General features: G+C 44.0%; 1 protein-coding gene across 5 annotated transcripts; it reads left to right on the top strand.

Annotated features, from left to right (window-relative positions):
* Nucleotides 1–45: 45 nt before the first annotated feature.
* SUPT7L (SPT7 like, STAGA complex subunit gamma) lies at nucleotides 46–19,316 on the top strand. 5 transcript variants are annotated; one of them, XM_063328668.1, is made up of 5 exons: nucleotides 46–68; nucleotides 540–1,180; nucleotides 8,150–8,474; nucleotides 10,372–10,609; nucleotides 14,111–19,316. In XM_063328668.1, exons 2-5 carry the CDS (start codon nucleotides 768–770, stop codon nucleotides 14,371–14,373), a joined length of 1,239 nt encoding a protein of 412 aa, XP_063184738.1. In that variant the 5' UTR covers nucleotides 46–68; nucleotides 540–767; the 3' UTR covers nucleotides 14,374–19,316. The 5 variants fall into 5 exon arrangements, with proteins under 5 accessions (XP_063184738.1, XP_063184739.1, XP_063184736.1 ...); XM_063328669.1 differs by having other exon boundaries at nucleotides 54–75; XM_063328666.1 differs by lacking the exon at nucleotides 46–68 and adding an exon at nucleotides 171–220.
* Nucleotides 19,317–21,466: the final 2,150 nt, after the last annotated feature.

The raw sequence follows: 21,466 nt of genomic DNA on the forward strand, positions 1-21,466 counted from the left end.
TGTAGTACCGATGGTGGGGCGCAGCGCCGGGGAGAGGAGCCGCCGCCTCAGCCGCCACCCGGAGCAGGGTAAAGGGTGAGGGAGGGAGGTGGCGGCGGTGGTGGTGGTGGTGGTCGCTTCCCCTTGTCCCGGCGCGGAGGTGTGCGGGTGGTGGGGGAACCGCTTCTGGTGACGGACCGGGGCCGACTTCCGGCGCGGCGGCCCGGAGCGGAGCGGCGGGGTAGGGCGGGCGCGGGGGTTCCGCGCCGGGCGGACCGGCGCGCTTGGCGCCACCGTGGCGGGTGGTGGTCGCCGGCCGGGAGCCGGGCCCAGGGAGGGATGGCGGGCGGGCGGGCGGGCGAGCGAGCGAGTGGGCGGTGGGTGAGCCGAGCGCGGCTCCCGGAGCTTCTCCACGCAGGTCAGGTCGCACCGTGGGTTCCGCTGGGCGAGATACCGGCGTGGCCCGGCCCGGCCCGGCTGGAGCCACACGGGCCCCCGTTGCAAACAGAAATAATTCTTGCCTCACGGGTGCGTGTCTTTCTTCTTGCCCCCCGCCCCAGGAGAAGCGGCAGTGTAATGTGTCACATCCCTGCGCTGCGTCCGGCTGCCATCGTGGGGCCGGCGCCGCTCGGTGAGGCGCCGGGCGAGAGCTCCCCTGACACTCGTCATTCGCTGTATTCAGCGCCTCATCCCAGCTCCAGCGCTTCTCCCTGCGACAAGGCTCCTTTCTACTGCACTATTCGGTAGCCACCTTTGGTCTCTGAGGACAGTACGTGACCTGTGTAAAAATGCTGCGATATTGGGGTGAGATTCCGGTTTCATCCAGCCAGGCCAACCGCAGCTCCTTTGACCTGCTTCAGCGTGAGTTCCGTACCGTGGAAGTCCAAGATCCTCCTTTGCATCAGCCATCGGCCAACAAACCCCGTCCCACCACCATGCTGGACATCCCCTCGGAGCCCTGCAGCCTCACGATTCACACCATTCAGCTCATCCAGCACAACCGGCGGCTGCGCAGCCTGATCGCCATGGCTCAGGCCCAAAACCAGCAGCAAGCGGAAGGCATAAAAACTGAAGAGAACGAACCACTGCCATCTTGTCCGGCCTCTCCGCCTCTCCCCGATGACCTGCTTCCTCTGGATAGCAAGACCCCCAAAATGCCATTTCAGCTGAGGCACAGTGACCCAGAGAGTGATTTCTACAGGTGCGTTGGGATTTCTTTGGGTTAGTTCTTGGCTGCAGGAAAGCTGAGTGTTTTAAATATACATATAGTTACGTTGATTCCCTTAGGCTGAAGGGTCAGACAGGTGTATGTAAAGAATAAAACAGTCTTCAAAAAATCTTCAAAAAGGTTTCTTCTGCGTGGATAACATGCATGTTGTTTAAAATACATGTGCCTTTGTTTCCCGTCTATAAAACGTGGATGTCTGGTGCTGATTTCTGTCTTGTTAGTGCTGCATTAAATGTTTGTGAATGGTTTTGCTGTCTTCAATGTATTTTGACAAGTTACAGGCTGTGAAGTTTCATATTTAGGTCACTTACAACTAAACTTGACTTATTGTAACTGAAAATCCAGAAGGTGCACGACCGGGTTTTGGCTGTTTAGTTGTAGGTTCTGAAAAGATGATTTGATGACACAGTAGTAAGATTTCAGCAGCCAAGGACCTGTGACGTAGTAACGATCATGGTTCACCTTGTTTGTTGGTGTTATTGTGGTCAGAGGTGGTGAAGAGTATGGGTGAAGGGAGTTCTTGTCTCTGAGACTGACTCCACCAGCCAAGGGCTGGAGAAAATGTAAAGGAAGGTTGCATTGCTTTTACCTTTGCAGCCAGTCTTTGATTAAATAATATTGCCATCACCTCCCTGTCTACCCTTCTGACAAGCACTAAATTCAGAAGGAGGTCTTGCACTTCTTGCAGGATCTCACGATACTTTGTAGGTTATGTGCATTTAAATTCAGGGCTTAATCCTTATTACTGTAACTTTCTGTTCTTAGATTAAAGACTGTGCACCAATGAACATGATGGGGGAGAGGATGATAGATTTTAGTTTTTAAAATGTGGAAAATGTGCATCAATAAAAGCTAACGTATCAGTTAAATGCAGCTCAGCTCTTTAATGGCCTGAGGTTGTGTAAAGTGCATTTTATTGAAAGATACTGCTTTTGGTAACATAGTCCCTTTGAACAGTAGAGCGATTTTTTTAGTGCTGTTTGTGGAGGAATACCATCATCCTTCTCAGAAGAAATAAAGTAATTAGCCTAGAGGGGTGAAGGGAAATCCAGTCCTCTGAGGATAAGGTCCTGTGAGTCCTGCTCTTTCTGGCCCTGTGGTCTGTAGAACTGAGCAGTGTTCTGCTCTGTCCTCCCCCAGTGGCTTCGGCTTTAAGTTCAGTTTTCTGTGGCTCTGTCCATGTTTTGGGGGCTGCTTTGTCTTTTTGTTGTCCCTTGCGAATTTCTGGCGTCCAAGTAAAGACATGTTATTTAGCAGTCAACCACATGGGGGAGTTTAAGGACTAGATTGTAAAAACTGGATAGATGGTTTTGAAATGAAATGTTTTGTGGCTGATAGTGGATTTAAAATGAGCTGCAGTGTAGACTAGAATTTAATTGTGTGCTTGCTACACCAAACACATTTATGTTTTACCAGGAGAAAAGCTTTGAGTTTGTTGTTGCACGTTTGTTAATTGTTTTAAGACGTTTACATGAATTAAGAATAGCAGCTGCTGTTATAGTAGTAAAAATAAAGTTATATGATTTGCTGATGCTTGTTCTTAGTTTGTAAAAACAATTTAAGGAAGAACATTCTTCCCTTTGATAAAACCTGTTAGTGCTTAATTTTATGCTGCCTTCTGAAGTGCCATTGTCAGAGTTATATTATTCGACTAAATACGTATTTTAATTCCATTTTCTTTGGCGGTAGCCTGGGTCTGAGAAGCAGTGTATAGGTATATTAAGGCATAAGAAGAAAGGAAGATAAGAGCAGCCATCCTGAATCAGACCACAAGTTTCTTTACTATAGTCATGTTCTCTTCTGTTTCCTTGTTACTCGTTTTCATCCTTCGACCTCACACCCTTGTCTTTTATTTTCTTATTCCCTGGATTCATTTTGGTTTTCTTCCCCTCTGCTCCGCCCCATGCCTGTAACCCCTACCTCTTCTTCCCTTTTGAGCTGAGGAAGAGGCAGAGCCTCATTTACTGCTATTTTTCAGTTGTTTTGGTCTTTGCAACCCCTCAAAATCTGTACCACCATCAGTTTTAATCACAACGCTATTCCTCTCCTCCATTTTCCCCAACTTTTTATCAATATGTTGAAACAAACCTTGGTTCTGGCGCAGACCCTTGAGGGAAAACCTGAGCTCCAGCGTGGAGATCTCTCATGTACTTGCTTGTTGATGGATTTGGAGGACTCTAGTAGGTTTGTGAAGCAGGTTTTCCATTTACAAAAGCTATTTGGACTCTTTCTCTCTGTGTCGTATTTCTCCCTCTAATTCTGCTCTTATCATTTCTTTAAATTTCCCCGATGCACCAGAATATATCAGGCGTCCCAGCCTGTAGTTCTTCACATCTTTTCTGAAGCTATTAGAAAAAAATGTTTTCATGTTTTCTGTCTTCTGGTCCTCATGGGCCAAGGCAGTTTGAAGTAAGAGGTGACTCACCACAGCTATTCAACTATTTCATCCTTGAATTCCTTTAGTATTCCTGGATGAATTACCATCTGGTCCTGGTGATTTGCAACTGTTGATGTTACGGTTCTTGGAATACACAATAAGGGATTAACATTTGCTTTTGGTTGGTATAGAAACAGAAGGTAAGCTTAAAGCATAATCAATGAAGAATGAGTAAAGAACTGTAGACTTGAAACTACCATTTGAACAGGAGGATCTTATCATAATACGGCTCCTAGCTTTTCCTTCTTCTCTGTTCAGCTTCCTCCGATTAGCAACCTAACCTACTCATTATGTGCCTCTTCAGATGCTTTTTCTTGTGTGTGCGTGGTTGGTTTCTTAACGGATTTCTCTGCCAGCCTCTCATTTGTGTCCCTGACCACATCGGATGTGTGCTTTGCATTGAAAGATAATCTGTGAGCAAAATTGGGAGCTTGCAGTGGGAAGGCAGTTCATGGCAGAAGGGCTTGTAGTTAAGCCATGTCTGTTCAGAAGCAGGGAAGCAGGCGTTGGTGGGATGGCAGGTTTAATGTTGGGAAGGACTTGGAGCAGTGGAAACTAGAGCAGGCAGAACGTACTTCCCCCGCTGGGCTAAGCACTTTGGCTTAGCCCCTAAACTGTCTGGTCTTCTGGATTGGGCCACTGGGACCCAATTTATTTTCCAAACGTTATCTATTACCTCTTGCCATTATCTGTTGAGCAGCTTCTTTTTATACCTTTGTGGCCTTCTGTAGACATAGCAGAGATATTTAAAAAGAGGCTTACTCAGGATGAGGTGGAAAGAGGCACTTTTCCAAAAGGAAAAAACTTTCTGGTTTGAGTTAGTGCGCTGTATTCTTCGATGTGTTGACTAGTATAATCTTGTTTTTCCGATGTTCTCCTTTATTTTACTGTTTTGGGGGAAATGGCTGTGGAGCGACCTTGTTGCTCCTCATTTGGTAGAAATTCAACTCCACAATCTAATGTTTCATAAAATTGATGTGTTCATAGGAAAAACAATCCCTCCCTCCATCTGCTGCTAGCTTATGCTCACCTAGGAGGGAGCATAGCACTTCAATCGGTTACTGCAGTTGAGTGAACCTCGGCTGTCAGTCCTTGGACTGACTTAGCCCAGACATTTTCCCCTGAATGTAGTTGCACGGGAAATGAACCATGAGATCTCCTTTCCTCTAAGAAAAACAGCCTTACAGGAGAGTAGCTTGGTTGAATAGATTGTGGTGCCTTTGGGGGTGTCTTGGTGACACAGAAGATGGGCCTTTTGTGAGTTGTGAAACCTTATTAATACTGAAAATAGGCCTGGTTGGTATAAACAGACACTTTTTTCTGTTGTGGAGTTCTGCATGTTGCAGGTTTGCTGGCAGATTGGGAGAAGGCTGGGCTTTGGATCTGGTTAATTTGTGGCTTGGCAGGTAGATTTCTGTCTGGAACATCAGCTAGTGATGGCGACCCATTTATAGAAATATAGATCCTATTGGAAATACAAAATTGAAGAGTGACAAGTTGGCCAGTATTTGTGATAAATTTCATACTATATGTTCCCTAGAGATGATCACCTCCAAATCACAGGCCTAATTGCCTGTTTTGTTAATCTCTGGTGACCGAATTTTAGGGATTAAAGTGCTCTTGCTTACTTCTGGCTGTCTGACCCTTGTAATATGTTAAATAGGCTTGGCTTTGGATGGTGGCTGGATGAGGAGCCTTTCACAAAAGCAGTGAGCGCTGCAGAGGGTGGCATTCTGCATAATGGTAGTATCTGGAAGGGTGCTTTTGTAGGTGCTAGGTATCTGGATGAGACTGAAGACCAAGGCTCTTTACCTGTGATCATCAGGGAAAAGAAGTTTGCTGCTCCTTTTTGGGAAGGCGTGACATTAGATAGCTGCTTTCAACTTTTAAATGTGTCTATGTGGCTGTTGTTGTTTTTATGTGCATTCCTATCAGACAGTAACTGAAGGTTAAAGGAGATGAAGAAAAAAGTTATTTTCTCATTTGTTGTTTCCCATTAACATCTACAACAACATTTCAATTTTTGCTGTCTAATCAGACTTTTAATCATCTTCATCTTATTGTTTATTGTGGGAAACAGCAAAACAAGAGAAGAAAACATAAGAAAAACAAAACATAATTGACTGACCTTACCAAGAAAAAGAGGTGGAGATTTGGATTTGAGTACAGTACCTGAAATTTCTTTTGTCTCTGTCTTTAATTGATGAGATTTCAAGTTGATTATATCCCTTTCAGCATAGTGACCTAGCTGCATTTTAATGCTGGCAATTAGTTTCTTTTCCTCTAGGAGTTTAAGAGAGATACAACTTTCTCTGCTGCCCCTGAGTAGTGATATGCATTGCAAAATGGTTGGTGTGCTCTACTTTACAAGTGACTGAGTATCCTGAGTATCCTGCCTGGGCTTGCCAATTTCTTTGTCTATTTTCAGTTTGTCCGCAGTGTTTTGATTGAATGGCAGAGTGTCAATAAAGGCTCTTTATTTTCCTCTGTATTAGTAGTAGTCAGGTGTTTGGTGGTTTTGGTAGCTTAAGGTGCTTTCAACTGATGGCTGCTGGACAGCTAGGTTTGTTCTCCATATGTGATAAAATGAGATTCTTTTTTATAGGCATAAATTTTGATGGTTATTTTCTGGTTGGTTTTGTTTCATGGTTGCTTTTTCTGTTGTAACCCCCTGGTCCCAGTGTTGTACAAGACATATGGCTGTTTGTGAACTTCAGAAATCTGTCGATGGGAGGTGGAGTGCGGAGTGAGTGAGATGTAAAATCAGTATGTGTGACACTTGGTTTATAAGGGAACTGATGATCTTTTAATTCGTTTTGTCAGAGCGCCTGCTGTCTTCTTTACAAAGTAGTTACATAATTGAGTAGGAATTGGGATGTGAGTCATTTTACCAGCAATTAATAACTGGGATGAATCCACAACCTGAGATCCACATGCTGTTCTTAATATCCACTTAGAAATATCATAATCTGCAGCTCTTAATATGGTGTCATTCCCCCTTTATTTGAATAATCAGAAAGTGCTGAGCTGGTGTTCTTGAAAATGAATGATTTTGGTCCTGATAGCGTGAAGTTTAACCTTCTGTTTTCGCTCCCCTGAAACGTTACCCTTTTTTACTGCTGTGTTTCAGTGGTTTTCTATGGGACAGTCCTGAGGATCAGGGGGAGCTGAGGCTCAGTGACCCAGCGTCTCAGCAAGACTGAAGGGTACCTGATGCACTCGTTAGAGAAAAAAGAGTAGTGAGAATTTTACCAGGGCATCAGTGCTGTCTTGTACTGTTTAATCAGGTCTTGTTACTGGAAAGTGTGTGTGGTGATATGCAAGTAATGTAGGGTGAGAGCGAGGTGAATCTCAGGGTGGGCTGCGGAAGGTGGCGGGAGAAATTGATCAGAAACAAATGAAGGGTGAAATTGTTAGCTTAATTCTGACATTGGTGCTGAATGAAGTGTAAAAAAAGTGTATAAATGCCATACTTAACAGAAAGGAAATTTGATTTTTTGACATAAGCATTTGAAGACCGTGTTACAGATACAGGCAAATATATCACATGCATTTCATTGTGAGTTGAGAGATCTGGTAGAAATATGTTTACCTCTCAGAGGCCTTGCCTTATCTCATCTTCTCTTTTTTTCCTATGTGGAATTTCTACTTGTTAACTCATCTGGATGAAAAATTTGTTTGCCTGACTGTAAATGAATGATGTTTGAATTGGTCGTGTCAGTTCCTCTCCATCTCTTCTGTCCTGCATGGTCACTCCTTCCTGCTTAGCAACACTAAGAAGAGAGGTCTCAAAGCCAAGGGCAGGGAATGATGCTCTACAGAAGAACCTCTCCAGGCCCCCTCCCAGGGCCTGGTGTTCACTTCTTAGGTTGCATACGGGGATGCTTCTTTCAGTGTCATGCCTAGTTACTACTGGAAGTGAGGGCAGGGAAGTGGTCTTTTTGGCTATAGTGTACCTTTATGAAATGTATATATATGCCATTACTTGCTTTTTATGTGTGTCTTTTGCATTGTAAATTCAGATCTTGTCTATCCCAGAAGCCTTTGTATCTGACTATTAGGCTTGTGACATCAGAGATAATAATGAAGAGAAATGTAATTAACTGTGAGGGGAAATTATTTGCATTCATGTTATTTAAAATGCCTTTTTTTGTTTGTGTCAAGGACCCTTTTAATTCACATCTTCATGAGAAAAGCTCTTGGGTGGGAAGGGAGTTGCTTAAGGGTTCAGAAGATTTACATCCCACATTTATGCATCACCCAAGGAATCTTACAGCATTAGAAGAGAAAATGAGAATTGGCAGTGCTGATTTGGAGGGAGGGGAAGAAGGGAAAGCAGATAAACCCTTACTAGGTGGTGTTCATATGTAATGGAGAAGCTGTGGAGAACCCCAAACAGTCTACTTTCCCTTTGTACATCACTGTATTATTGACAATATCTCTTCATCAGATACATTCCTTTCAGTTTTTAGAGGTGTGCTATTTTTCTCTTTTCTGGCTTTTAGAGGAAAAGGGGAGCCAGTGACTGAGCTGAGTTGGTCCTCCTGCCGGCAGCTTCTCTACCAGTCAATGGCCACCATCCTGGCTCACACAGGCTTCGAGTGTGCCAACGAGAGTGTCCTGGAGACCCTGACTGACATTGCCCACGAGTACTGCTTGAAGTTCACCAAACTGCTGCGCTTTGCTGTGGATCGAGAAGCTCGACTTGGGCACACCCCCTTCCCTGATGTCATGGAGCAGGTCTTCCACGAAGTGGGCATTGGCAGTGTGCTCTCGCTGCAGAAGTTCTGGCAACACCGCATTAAGGATTATCACAGCTACATGCTTCAGGTGAGAAGAGCAGTAGGGACCTGATGGCACCAATAAACGTACTCCCAGTACAGTTGCTTAATCCTATGGCAAGTCCCAGGTCTTACTGAAGTAAAATCCGATTATAAAACCTCTTGGGTGTGGAGGGGAGTCATCAAGGAAAAGAGAAACGGGATTTTTTTGGCTGGAAGACAGAGACCCTTACTTGGGACCCTACTGAGTCTAAGGGTGCTCTACTGATGATTTGTTTGGGTTTAAGAGGAGACCCCCAGCTCTTGAGTGGCCCAGACAAAAATATCAAGTAGAGGTAAAATCGGTACTGACAGATTAACTGAATTTTCTGCTTTAATGGGATATTTGGCAGCTTACCATTTCAGAAAACAACTAAGCAGATGAACAAAAATTACCTGGCTGTACAGGGGCTTGTGTTCGCTTAAACAAGGGATGACTTGCTTAAGCTTTAAGGGTACAGGGAAGTATTGTGCTGATCTGAGTTGTCACACAGGTGCTACATTCCACTTCAGAGGGGACTGTGCTTCTGTAGAGAAAGAAAAGGAATTGTTAAATTCCTTGGAGTAAGAGGTGCCGTATCAACGTAGGTTGTAAGAATAAAGGTATGGTTTCTCTTGGTTCGGCTATTCTGTGAAATTAAACATACGCATTTTATTTGAATGATATACGACTGTCTGCCTGTTGTGGACTTACAGAAATGCAAGGATTTGAAGAGGGAATTTTAGTCTACTAATAAAAACACAAGATTTTAATCAAGTAGGTAGCCCGTGACCAAAGTCAAAAGCGGCCATCCCTTCCTCTTTGTCACATAGTATCTGAGTGCCAGTTGACTCATCCTGGAGCAGCTACCTTGTGCTCCTTCTTTTCCCAGGGGTGGCACTTTGTGCCTTACAGAGGCAGTATAAATTAGAGACAGCTGTAAGTGCATGTACTATGTAAATTGTGATGGACTCTGAGGTTTGTGCATAAAAATAACATCATTAAGATCTGTCTTCATTAAAAACATTTTTGTTCAAAAAACCGGTTCATTTTTGTTCCAAGTGTTTTTGTTCAGATGTCTCCTTTTGGAATTTGGGTTTTCTGCATCACTCTGCTGATGTAGTTCACTCTCATCCTGCAGCTGGTCATTCTCTTACTTCTTCTATTCTTCATGCAAGGTTGAGGTCCACAGTAGCCTCCATATTTGGAAATATATCTAGAAGGGGGAAATAGGCTTTGTTACTCTTTTTCCTCCTTGCTTCGGCTGTTAAAAAGCCTTGGGCTTTTCCTGAGCACATTTCACTGACTGTTGGGATTCAATGGTATAAACAAGTGTTTGTTAGAAGCAGATGCAATCGGAAATTTTTCATTTAATTGCTTACAGTTGTGAAGTTTCTAGAAGTACGGGGTAGTTCTAAATCTCATTCCTATATCTGTTTGACTGGAGAAAACTTCTGTGTGTTTTGCTGTGAATCTGGCAGAAGGTACCCAGGCTTTGGCCAGTGGTGACTACAGAGCTGATGAGTATCTGAGCTGCCTGTTTTTTAATGCTGGAGTAAAGTTGTTACTGGCAGATGGGTAAAACCGAAAAGTAAGACTGAGACACTTTGCTTTCGTTTCGTGCTCTGTTTAAATTTCCGGGTCTCATCATCACAGTCTGTGAAATAAAGGTGCTCATATTTATCAAGCAGATACGTTAATGGATTAAACCTCTTATTAAAGTCCCTTGTTACAGGACAGAAAGAAGGTGTTTTTGAAGGGAAAAAAAATCTTTCCTGTGTAGCTGATAACCTATTTACTTGTTCTTTCAGGTCAGATGTTAATAATATTCTGGGAACAGAGAGCACTGCAATCTAATTGCTATCAGAGTCTCTGAAGTCACTCTGACCTTTTTGGCCTCTTTTTCACCCCCACTGATCTTTGACAGGTTAGCAAGCAGCTCTCTGAAGAGTATGAGAAGATTGTCAACCCTGAAAAGGCAGCAGAAGACACAAAGCCTGTGAAGATTAAGGAGGAACCTGTTAGTGATATTACTTTCCCCATAAGTGAGGAGCTGGAAGGAGATCTGGCTTCCGGTGACCAGTCTTTACCCGTTGGAGTCCTCGGAGCTCAAAGCGAGCGCTTCTCTGCCAACTTGGAAGTAGAAGCTTCACCACAGACTTCAGGTGGGGGTTTCTTGCTACTGCCGGAAACAGTCTATCAGCTTTTCCATGTGGTCTTGTTTCCATTTTTTAATAGCAGATACCAATGTGAGGAAAGAGAGGGAGAAAAAATTATTAGATTTTAATAAAAAGATTTGGATGGGAGAGAAACCCTTGCTTGCTTCCTAAATACAAAACCAAAGAATCAAAAGTATCAGTTCCGAGGGTTTGTTAAATATTTACTCCATTTGTGGACCTTGTAGAACAGAAAATGCTTTATATGGTGTTTATTTTTAGGGGATCGTTAAAGCTCTTTTCATTGTTATTGGTGTGGGGTAGGTTGTTTTTCTACAGTGATGGCCCAAGGGCTTTATTGTTGTTTTGTGAACTAGGGTATTTGCTGTGAGTACCTTTTTTTTTTTCCAGTCTGACGTAACAAAGACAAAAATAACTTTTGGGTTTATATATATATGTATATATTTTAGTTTAAGAGAGTTTTATCCTTATTGCTAGTAAGGAGAGTACCAGATATATTTTTTTTCCTTTTCTTTTTTTTTTTTCTGAGTAGTTTTAGATTCTTGTCCAGAGATTCATGTTACTGAGAAGTTGAAGGCCGTGTTTCTTGTGACTGGAGTAAATTCAAGACCCTGTAGAGTTTAGTCACTGACGTAAATACAAATGATACGTGACGCAGTCATCCATATTCAGAAGTCACGCTGGCAGTGACAATCATTGTTTTATGAAAGCTGATGAGTGACTTATGTGAAATGGGCTCATGGGAGTCTCTCCTATTCTAGCATCTTTACCCCAAAGCCTGCTGTATTATCTGAGGCAATGAAAAGTGAAATGGTGAGTGAAGTACTGGGGTTATGGAGACTGCGGTCTTTTCCTCGGTGTCATCCCTTGACGTTGGCATTGAAGCACACTGGTGGCCAGTATGGGAGAATCTGTTACTGCTGTGCCTTTTCTATATCTATATACAAGTTTTATTCTGTGCACTGTTTAGTAGTGCTAAATTTTCTGGAAAATGAAGAAGACATTCTTCTCCCAAACAAAGCTCTTTTTGATTTTTGTGTAGAACCTTCTGAACTCTGGAAATCCCTGCAATAATAACTGTTTCACTTAAAAATCTGGTTAAAAAACAATGAAGCCTATCCTCCTAAACTAAGTAGCTTATATAGTGAAGTTAGAGTATACCTCTGAGTCCATTTTTTTTTTTTTTAAATAGCACGTTCTGCTGAATTTTAGAAAAGCACAAATCTGTCTGATGTTTTTCTGGAAGCTCATGCTGTTTTCCATAGTACCTCTGAAATGTGAAGTGCTCACATTTTTGTGGGAGAGGGAACAGCAGATTCCTCTGGCCCATCTGGGGTTGCGAGTGATTCATCTGGAAAGCTTTGTATTAGCATCTACCACTTGAGACCCAGAGGTTGGCATGCTAGCTGTATATTAAATGCCTCTTGCCTCTCTCATACCAAATTGGTGTTTTCTAATTAAGAATACAAGTGCTCTGTTCCTCCCTGAAAATCCCTCTTCACTTCACAAGGACCTTTGGAAATCTCATCACTGTGAGAAGTCCCAGTCTAGAGCTGGGTAGGCTGGAGAGCGTAGTAGCATAAGGAGTGAGAAAAAGCTGCTGCAATTAGGATGCCACCATCTTGAAAATACAAGTGTGAGGCCCGTAGAGAGAGCAGCAAGGCAAAGTGTCTGAGGGCAAAACTCTCGTTACAGCCTTCTGTGTTCTGATGGTGTTTCTGCTTATGCCTGACATTGCGGTTGTGGTCTAGCTGCTTAATTTCATTGCGGTTGGGGAAATGGAGGCAAAATTGGGGACCTCGTTCCTCCACCCAGCAGGATAACATGAGGATTAGCTCATTTGTAAAGTACTTTGAAGTTAAAGTGCTTTGAAGATGAAACGTCCTGTGTGGATGCTTAAGTATTTTCAGTCATTAGTGACACTCTCAATGGCAGGTGATAGAGCTGAAAGGAATAAGGCTGAGCAATTGATGAAAGAAAGACACAATAAGTTTAGTGAGTACCTTTGATTATTGTGTAGACTGGAGCTGCAACTCTGTGGAACTGATGGCGTTTTAATGATGTGTCCGTTGTTGTTGAGAGGAACACATTTACTTACAATTAACATAAAAAGGACCTTTCATTAAGACAACTGGACAGCAGCAAACACTTTCATTCTGGCTTGCTGTATAACTGCAGAGCTAATGTAGGCTGTGTTACCACAAAGGTCTCCTAAACCTTAGTTTGGGCTAAGCTGCTCTGGAAAAGATTCCTGATTTCTTCATAAAGGACAATTCACAGTACAAACATGTGGTGGCAGATTTGGTCTCCGTGTAATTTCTTTAATAGGGGACTATTGTTAGTTGTATATTGATAATAGGGAATAGTAGGGGGTTTGGCTCAGTACAAGAGGTTTGGTTGTGCTTTCAAACTGTAGCCAAGCTCCTTGAGAAACAAGGTTTGGAAAACCTACTAAAACTGGTTTCCTAGTTGTTTTTTTTTATTTTCCACGTGAATTTATCCCCACACAAGAGGGACCAGATTTAAAAATGAGAAGATTCAGGCTTTGTTCAGTTCCGGGCTGTTTATGCCCATCTCAGCTGGGGGCCCAATTAGTGTATTTTTAATAGTATTTTTGTCTCTCTCAAAACCGTAAATAAGCAGAAGTAACGCAATCTATAATTACTGCTCTTGGGGAGAAAAACATTTGCTGTTATCAAGAAATATTGTTTTGTAATCTTGTACAGAAAATCCTCAATCTGTTCAGATGGCACAGTAGTCCAAAAGTTAAAAAAAAAAAAAAAAAGGGTGGGGGATGCTATTTCCCAGCAGGGTGTCTGTGAAGTTGAGCCAAGAGAGTTTCTTTCCGTTCTGCTGAAGGATGGGATGAGACCTGTGGGTGTTGAGTACAAGGAGGCAGGCAGTCGGGTGGCTGACTGCAGCTCTGATGTCCCTGCGTTTCAGTGCTGGAAGTGGCATTTGAGACTGTTCGTCGACGGAGTCCTTTGCCCTCTCGCTTCACTGCCCCTGCAGAACTACCAGAACTCTAGTATGTCTCACAGCTTAAAGGAGGTTGCTGATGTTGTAAGGACCTCATTATCATGAATGGCTTCTGGACTGCCTCCGAGTCCTGCTTATGCAGGGTCTAGTCCATTTGCTGTTGGTGTACTCACTGCTGCTGAGACACTCCTTCTGGAGAGTGATGTGGGCTCTTAAAGTTGTTGTTTCTCACGGAGAAAACCACATGGAGGGTTGCTGTAAAATGATAGCATGGTATATTTTAGAGTGGCAATTACTGGGTTATTAAAAAAATAAAAAGCCAACAGATTTTTTAATTTGTGGTTTCACACTGATCGGTATGTTTTGTTCCCCGCCTCCCCTCCCAAGTTTAGTTCAGCTGTAGCTTTGTTTTTGCTTGTTCTTTACTAGTGCTGCTGTCCCTGGCATCTGCATGCTGTTTGTAATTTGTCTTTTCACTCGGTTACAACTGTGTGCTTTTTCTTTCTCCAGGGGCTGAGGTGAACGCTTCCCCACTCTGGAACTTGGCACAGGTGAAAATGGAGCCACAGGAAAATGAGGAGGCCAACGTACATGGCCATGGGGTCCTAGGCAGCGATGTCTTTGAGGAACCGATGTCAGGCATGAGTGAAGCTGGGATGCCACAGAGCCCTAATGGCTCTGAGAGCAGCTATGGTTCTCATTCTGCTGACAGTCTGATGGGATCCTCACCTGTCTTCAACCAGCGCTGCAAGAAAAAGATGAAGAAGATGTGAAAAGAGACAGTCTTTTTATTTAATCCTGATGGTATGTAATAGACTTGAAACAGAGAGCACTGTGATGGCTATGACTCATAAATAGGGCTGGCCCTGGTGTGTGAGAGACCTTGCATAAAATTATTATGAGACGTTTGATGTGTAGTGCACTTCAACTGCCCTCTTTGCTGGCTTCTGTGCTCCATCCTGACTTATGAGATTGAAGATCGTCCTGTACATTTGATGGTGTCATGGCTTGCTTTGGCAGATTAATGAGGAAGTTACCGGTGGAAAGTAGTTGTGAGATTTGCTGAGTCATAGAATCATTGAATAATTTGGTTTGAAGGGACATCTTGAGGTTTCTAGTCTCTAGTCCAGCCCCCTGCTTGAAGCACAACCAATTAGAGCATGTTGCTCAGGGTCTTGTCCCGTTCAGTTTTGAGTATCTCCAAAGGTGGTGATGCCAAACCTCTATGGGCAACTTTTTCTCATATTTGACTACCCTCATAGTAAGAAAAAATATATTCTTGCATCTAGTTGGAATTTCCCGTGTTCCGACTCATGTTCATTGCCTCTCATTCTATCACTGTTCATCTCTGTGAAGGGTCTAACTCTGTCTTCTCTAACCTGCACATTAAGTGGTTGTATACAATGAGATCTTTTTTAGCCTTTGTTCCTCTTAAGTCTGAGGAAACCAGGCTCCCTCAGCCACTCCTTGTATGTCCTGTGCTCTAGCCTTCTAACCAACTTTGTGGCCTTCCACTGAAATTGCTGCAGTGCCCTTCTTGTATGGAGGAGCACAAATGTGGATGCAGTCCTCCAGATGTGGTCTCACAAGCGCTGAATAGAGAGAAATAATAATTTCCCTCAATGTGCTGGCTGCGCTCTTGACAACTGTTGTGGACAACAAGATAGTCGGGGTATTTCACTGGTTGGGGATGCATCACTGATGATGATAATGACCTCTCAAAGATGCTGTAGAGTGGCCTCACAGTGCCATCAGCCAGCTCCTTCAGTGCCTTCAGATGCATCCTGTCTGGTTCCATGGACTTAGGTATGTCCAATGGGATTAAGTTCTTGCTAACTCAATCTTCCTTGGCTGTAGGTAACACTCTGCTAGTAGACCCAAGGACCTGGTAGGCCTGAAGGCAGACCTTATCAGTGAAAACAGGCAAAAAAGGTGTTGAATACATCGGCCTCAAGGTACAAAGTGCATCTTTTGTCACCAGGTTGCCTGCATCAGTGAACAGTAAAACGATGTTTTCTTTAACCTTTCTTTTGCTTCCCGTGTGCTTAAAAAAGCCCTTCACATTTCTTACCAGTTTCAACTCCAGCTGAGCTTTGATTTTCCTAACTGTCTCTGCATGCTTGGGCTGTGTCCCTATATCCCTGCTGGTCACCCCATCCTCACTTCCACCACCATGTACTTTTTTCTGTGTGTTTGAACTCAGTCAGGAGTTCCTTGATCATCTGTGCTGGCCTTCTGTCATACCTGCTTTACTTTCTGCTCATCAGAAATGACTGTTCTACTTTGAGAAAGCTGTCTTTGGAGAGAAGGCAGCACTCTTGTTCCCCCTTGGGAGGCCAGGGGAGTCCCTTGTGAGATCCTGCCAAGGCGTTCCTTGAATAAACCAATTATTTTGTCCTAAAAGTCCAGGACTCGGTTTGTCTTGTACATGTTTCTCAGGATTTTAAATGCCATAATTCCATGTCTGCTGCAGCCAAGACCTTCACCATTCTCCACCAATTCTTCCTTGTTAGTAACAAGTCCAGCAGAGCTTCTTCTCTAGTTGATTTCTTGATCATCTGGTCAGGGCAGTTGATGTGGTTTTCTGGAGAGAATGAAGCAGCTTTTACTGTTGGTGTGAGCCAGTACTGGCAATGCAAACTTTTCCTTTGCTCTCATTGGATTGAGTGCAGCAACTTCAGGCTGGCTGAGGTTTCCTATTCAAAGTTGTTATCTTGACAACTTAGTCTGAAACAGAATCTATTTTGCTGCTTGCTTTTATGGCTCAGCTGACTGATGGCATTTTTTTTTATTCTGCACAATCCTCAGTTGATCAACTCAGTCTTTAAGTTGATTCAGTGAGTGTATCTCTCAAAAAAGCTAGAATGAACATGAATCAAGAATGAACAGCCACTTAAACTGGCTTTATACCTGGAACCCATTGGGATGTTTGAGGGAGATTTACCAAACCTCCCATTTGTCCTTACGATTGCAAGTTTATCTTTTGAAAGAATGAGCTCCAGGCATAGTATTTTTGTTTCTGTATAACATGCCTAGCCTTAATTCTTTTTTCTTAACTGTATTTCTCTTCCACTTTATAGAAGTGGAAGCCAAACATAAAATTCCTCAGTGTCTAATAAGAATGTGTGACCACAGTCTTTTTTTATGGACATTGGAGTTAAAATTACCCATCACAGTTTTAAAGGTTTCTCCTGGGGGGTGAATTCTAGCTATTTGAAGCCTAGTCAGTAGTAGAACAGTGGACCAGCGTATCAGGAAATCTTTATTTTGATTCCCTCTGAGTCACCATTAGGCATGCTTCAGTGTCCCTGTTTTCTCATCTGTAAGAAAGAGAATAGTAGTATTTGCCTCTTAGAAGTGTGTTTGAGATTTAGTTACTATTCCAAAAAGGCACTATGATCCTTCTGAGAGTTTTGTGAGAGTTGTGAGCTTTTCTTCCATTTGTGTAGGACTGTTGCTGGCTGGAGAATGCTTAGATGGACACCAAAATATATATCACTGTATGATACTGGTTTTAAGCAAAGCCACTTATGAAGAAATACAGCACAGTTGTGCTGTTCAACTGCCCGGGTACAAGGAAGGCATTTGGGGTGGTATCTTCTCACTCAGCTTTAGATGCCTGCAGCTAAATTTGTTCCTCTGGGCTCCATTTGCAGCTGAAGAGAAATAGTCATTCTTAGGCCACCGTTCATCTGGCTGTGAAGCAGAAGTATAAAGCAGGTCAGATGAATTGCATTTTGAGAGATGTCTGTTTCTCCCTTGGGTGCCCATAAAGTGAGTTAAACTTGACTACCTCAGCTGAAGACATCCGTACCATCAGTGTCTGACTTCAGCCCTTCCTGTCTGGCAATCAGAGCAGGTTTCCTGCCACTGGGCTGGTGCTTTTCCTCTTCTACACATTTTGTAGAGCTTGCCATTGAAATGGTAGTACTGGGCTAAAAGCAGACTGCCCAACTTACCTAAACCAGCAGTCCCAGTGTTCTCCACAACACGCAGAATGTGCTAGGCTGGGGCCTCGAGGCTCGGTTTGGTTTGGCCCTTGTGTCTTTGATACTATGTTAGAACACCTGCCATTGGGCCTTTCTCTGTAGATGCTTTGCCAAACTGTCGTAGTAAAGTATTCTTGAGGCCTGGGGCACCTAAGTCCCTTGCACTGTTTTCAGGAGCTAGAGGACAGAGTGGCTGCTGCCAGCATCGCTTGCTCATTTGCAAGATTTCAGGTGGGCTAAAAATGAAAATCTGCTGTTCTCCAGGGCTTTGGTTAAATCTCCTAAGTGTCAATCTTAAGTGCTTTCTTTGTGTTGCTCATGTACAGATATTCTGTCTTACTTTTTATTGTATTTTTATATTTCACATCCCTTTTCCACACCCATTTCACCCTGTAACACGCACTCAGCAACAAGCCAAGCCTGAGTGCTTCAGGTATATTTAAATACGGTGGAAATTCATCCTCCATTGATTCAGCTGTGTCGTTGCAGTGTGAGAGAGAGGTGTTATTGATTCTCTTTAGGATGCATGTTTATGCAGAGATGAGAAATGCATCAGCATCGCTTGTACACTTAAAAATGATGGCAGAGTAAAATCTGTACCTCCTGTTCCCCCGTTATGTTAAGTGTTGCTTCTGACATTTGTGTGCTTGATGTTTCCTTTTATGCATATGGAAGCTTTACCTTCTGGGTGAGCCCTTCCTCTCTGACTGTTTGCCGTCCTTAGATTTACGGTGGTGTTCATCATGCATGAAATAGTAAAATCTCAAATCTAGCCCACAAAGTCAGATGCAGACAATATGCTCTTTTGATGAATCAAATAAGATTTTTCTAGGCGTTAATGCAGCCTTGGGCGACTAGTGAGGAGTTCACTGACCATGTAATCCCCAAATTTCAAGGCACAGTTAGATTATGCAGTGGGTTGGAATGAAGCTCAGCTCTCGCAGTTGTCGTTTTTTTGCTGGTTGCTGGTGAAGCGCTCTGCCGACCCGCCCGCTTCACTAGTCTGCAGTTTTGTTGGTTCTTTCATCTTTCTCCCTTTTCTTTCCAAAGGTGGGTGGATGGCAAATTGGAATATTGAGTATTGACCATGTCCATATCCAGTAGCACTGATGTCTTTAGTGATTTATTTTGCCATGATTGAAATTGGTGGGAACTTTGATATCAATTTGGAGAGCAAGATCTGTGAATTACTTGGCTTTTGAAGTGTTTTGCATGGGAATCATACAAGATTGTAGTTGAGAGAGTGCTGTGTATCGTATTCCTTTTTCCCTCTAGCAATACCTTTTTATTCCTTTTGAAGAGTTTTGCCTGGTATCCAACAAAGCTCACTGTATAAACAGCAGTGGAACAACTGTAGTATACAGCTGTATATCAGGCTGTGCTACCTAGTGATTTAATTCCAAGACCAGCCGTACTAATTTGAATATGCATAATGCTGTGCAGAAAAAGAGATGTTTCCTGCATAGAAATTTACAATTTAAAAAGAAAACAGGAAAATAAGATTAGGTAGGGTAGGTGAGGCCAATCTGATTATGTGCTCAATTCTGAGACTAATGCACATGTTACGTGTGCATGATGTTTTACTTAAAATGTTTTTGTACATGCATGTGAATGAAATACGTAACTTTGCTTGTGGTTATATGGAGCAAAATTGCTTGGAAATATTTCAGGGTTGGTTTTTTTTGTTTGTTTTTTTTTTTTTTTTTCCTTGCTCTCCTGGAGAGAGTTTCTTTGTAATTTCTAAGAAAATAAAATAAAAAAAATTATTCAGAAACAAAAATCCTAAAGGTGTTGTGTGGATTTTCTTGTTTGTTTTGAAGAACGGTGCTGTGAATGCCAAGCCTGGTCTTGGGGTTCCATCTGCCCTTACATGGGATCTGGAGTAGACCTTTTGCAGGCCTGAATAAGGTACTGAGATGATACCAGTGTTAATGTCACAACAAGGGAGACAAGAGATGTTATTATGAGATGTGGCCAGAGAAAATGGAAGTCTTATCTTTCGCGGGTGCTAGTGAGCCCCAGAAATGATATTAGTACCACAGCGCTAGTATTGGTATTCGTTTAGCATACACAGTTTGCTATTTCTGAAGTGACTACTTATATACTACTGCTAATTCTATTACCAGACAAAGAAGGAGCCCTGCTCTGTGCCTTGTGCTTTGCTCGTTTATGTGCTGGTCTACTTGTTCTACATACCGCCTTTTTCTCAGGGACTGCTTTAGGCTGCAGTGAACGAAGCACGGCGGGTTTTCCCCTCTGCTCTGACTGTCATAGCGGAGCTGAGGGAGCGTGTTTGATGCTCGATAGCTCTGCTTAAGCAATTGCAAATAGCACATCATGAATTAGGATACAGGCCTGTGCTGCTTGCCAGGAGAGAGGGAATAATAATAATCATAGTGGCTCCCGTCGCCCCTGTACCTGAGAGCAGTCTGTCCACAGGACTGCTGTCCTCTGAAACCTATACAACAATTAATTTCCCAGTCTGGGGTTGAGCCTTTTGGCGGCCGGTCACCAGTGGTGTCCCTCAGGGCTCAGTTTTGGGGCCAGTTTTGTTTAATACCTTTATCAATGATCTGGATGAGGGGATTGAGTGCACCCTCAGTAAGTTTGCAGACGACACCAAACTAGGTGCGAGTGTTGATCTGCTTGAGGGTAGGAAGGCTCTACAGAGGGACCTGGACAGGCTGGATCGATGGGCCAAGGCCAACTGTATGAGGTTTAATAAGGCCAAGTGCCGGGTCCTGCATTTCGGTCACAACAACCCCAAGCAATGCTACAGGCTTGGGGAAGAGTGGCTGGAAAGCTGCGCAGCAGAAAACGACCTGGGGGTGCTGGTGGACGGCCAGCTTAACATGAGCCAGCAGTGTGCCCACGTGGCCAAGAAGGCCAACAGCATTCTGGCTTGTATCAGGAATAGCGTGGCCAGCAGGAGCAGGGAAGTGATGGTGCCTCTGTACTCGGCACTGGTGAGGCCTCACCTCCAGTGCTGTGTTCAGTTCTGGGCCCCTCTGTACAAGAGGGACATTGAAGTGCTGGAGCGTGTCTTTACTGAAAGAGTGGTCAGGCACTGGAACAGCCTGCCCAGGGAGGTGGCTGAGTCACCATCCCTAGAGGTGTTTAAGAAACGTCTAGATGTGGCACTTCAGGGCATGCTCGAGTGGCAGAGATTGTAGGTTGTTTGGTTGGACTCAATGATCTTAAGGGTCCTTTCCAACCATGAAGATTCTGTGATTCTGTGTGCTTTCCAGTTCCCTCGCAGGCCCTGGAGGAAGAGGACAGCACTCACCCGGTGGGATTGCACCCCACCAGATTAAAGCACGAGCCCGCTTGCATCCCGCTTTTATTTCCCTCTGCTCCGGCAACCTGAATGACAGAGGCGACCCCAGCGGGGGGACCCCGCTTCCCTGTGCTGGTTCCTGGGCTCTCCCCTGACTCTTGTCCCCTTGTGCAGCTGCGAATGCGGCTGTGGCCGGTGGTCCGCAGGGCTGGGGGTGGCTATGGCCATGTGGTGGTGCTGGCCGCACGCCGCTGATGGGGGGACTGCTGGCCGGGGGGATGATGCAGCCCAGGGAGGGCTGCTCGCAGCTGCAAAAACAACCTCTCCCCTCCCCCCCAAAAAACCCCCAAACCTCAAACCATGTCATTTTCGCTGCGTCTTTTTATACTGGAGATTAGAATCGCCTCTTTGTTGCTATGGAAACGCTCGCGTGAAAGAAGACGACCTCATTATGAGTTCTGATGAAATCTCTGTTGGGGTGGGCTGGGTGCCCAGCACCCTCGCAGCAGGGAGAGCGGGGCTGGGGGATCGGTGGCAGGGGGTGGTGGGGACATCGTCCCTTTTGCGCTGATGCTCTGCGCTTTGCAGAGCTCCTGGGTC

The sequence above is a fragment of the Chroicocephalus ridibundus genome, chromosome 3, assembly GCF_963924245.1.
Source record: "Chroicocephalus ridibundus chromosome 3, bChrRid1.1, whole genome shotgun sequence".
Taxonomy (NCBI): Eukaryota; Metazoa; Chordata; class Aves; order Charadriiformes; family Laridae; genus Chroicocephalus; species Chroicocephalus ridibundus.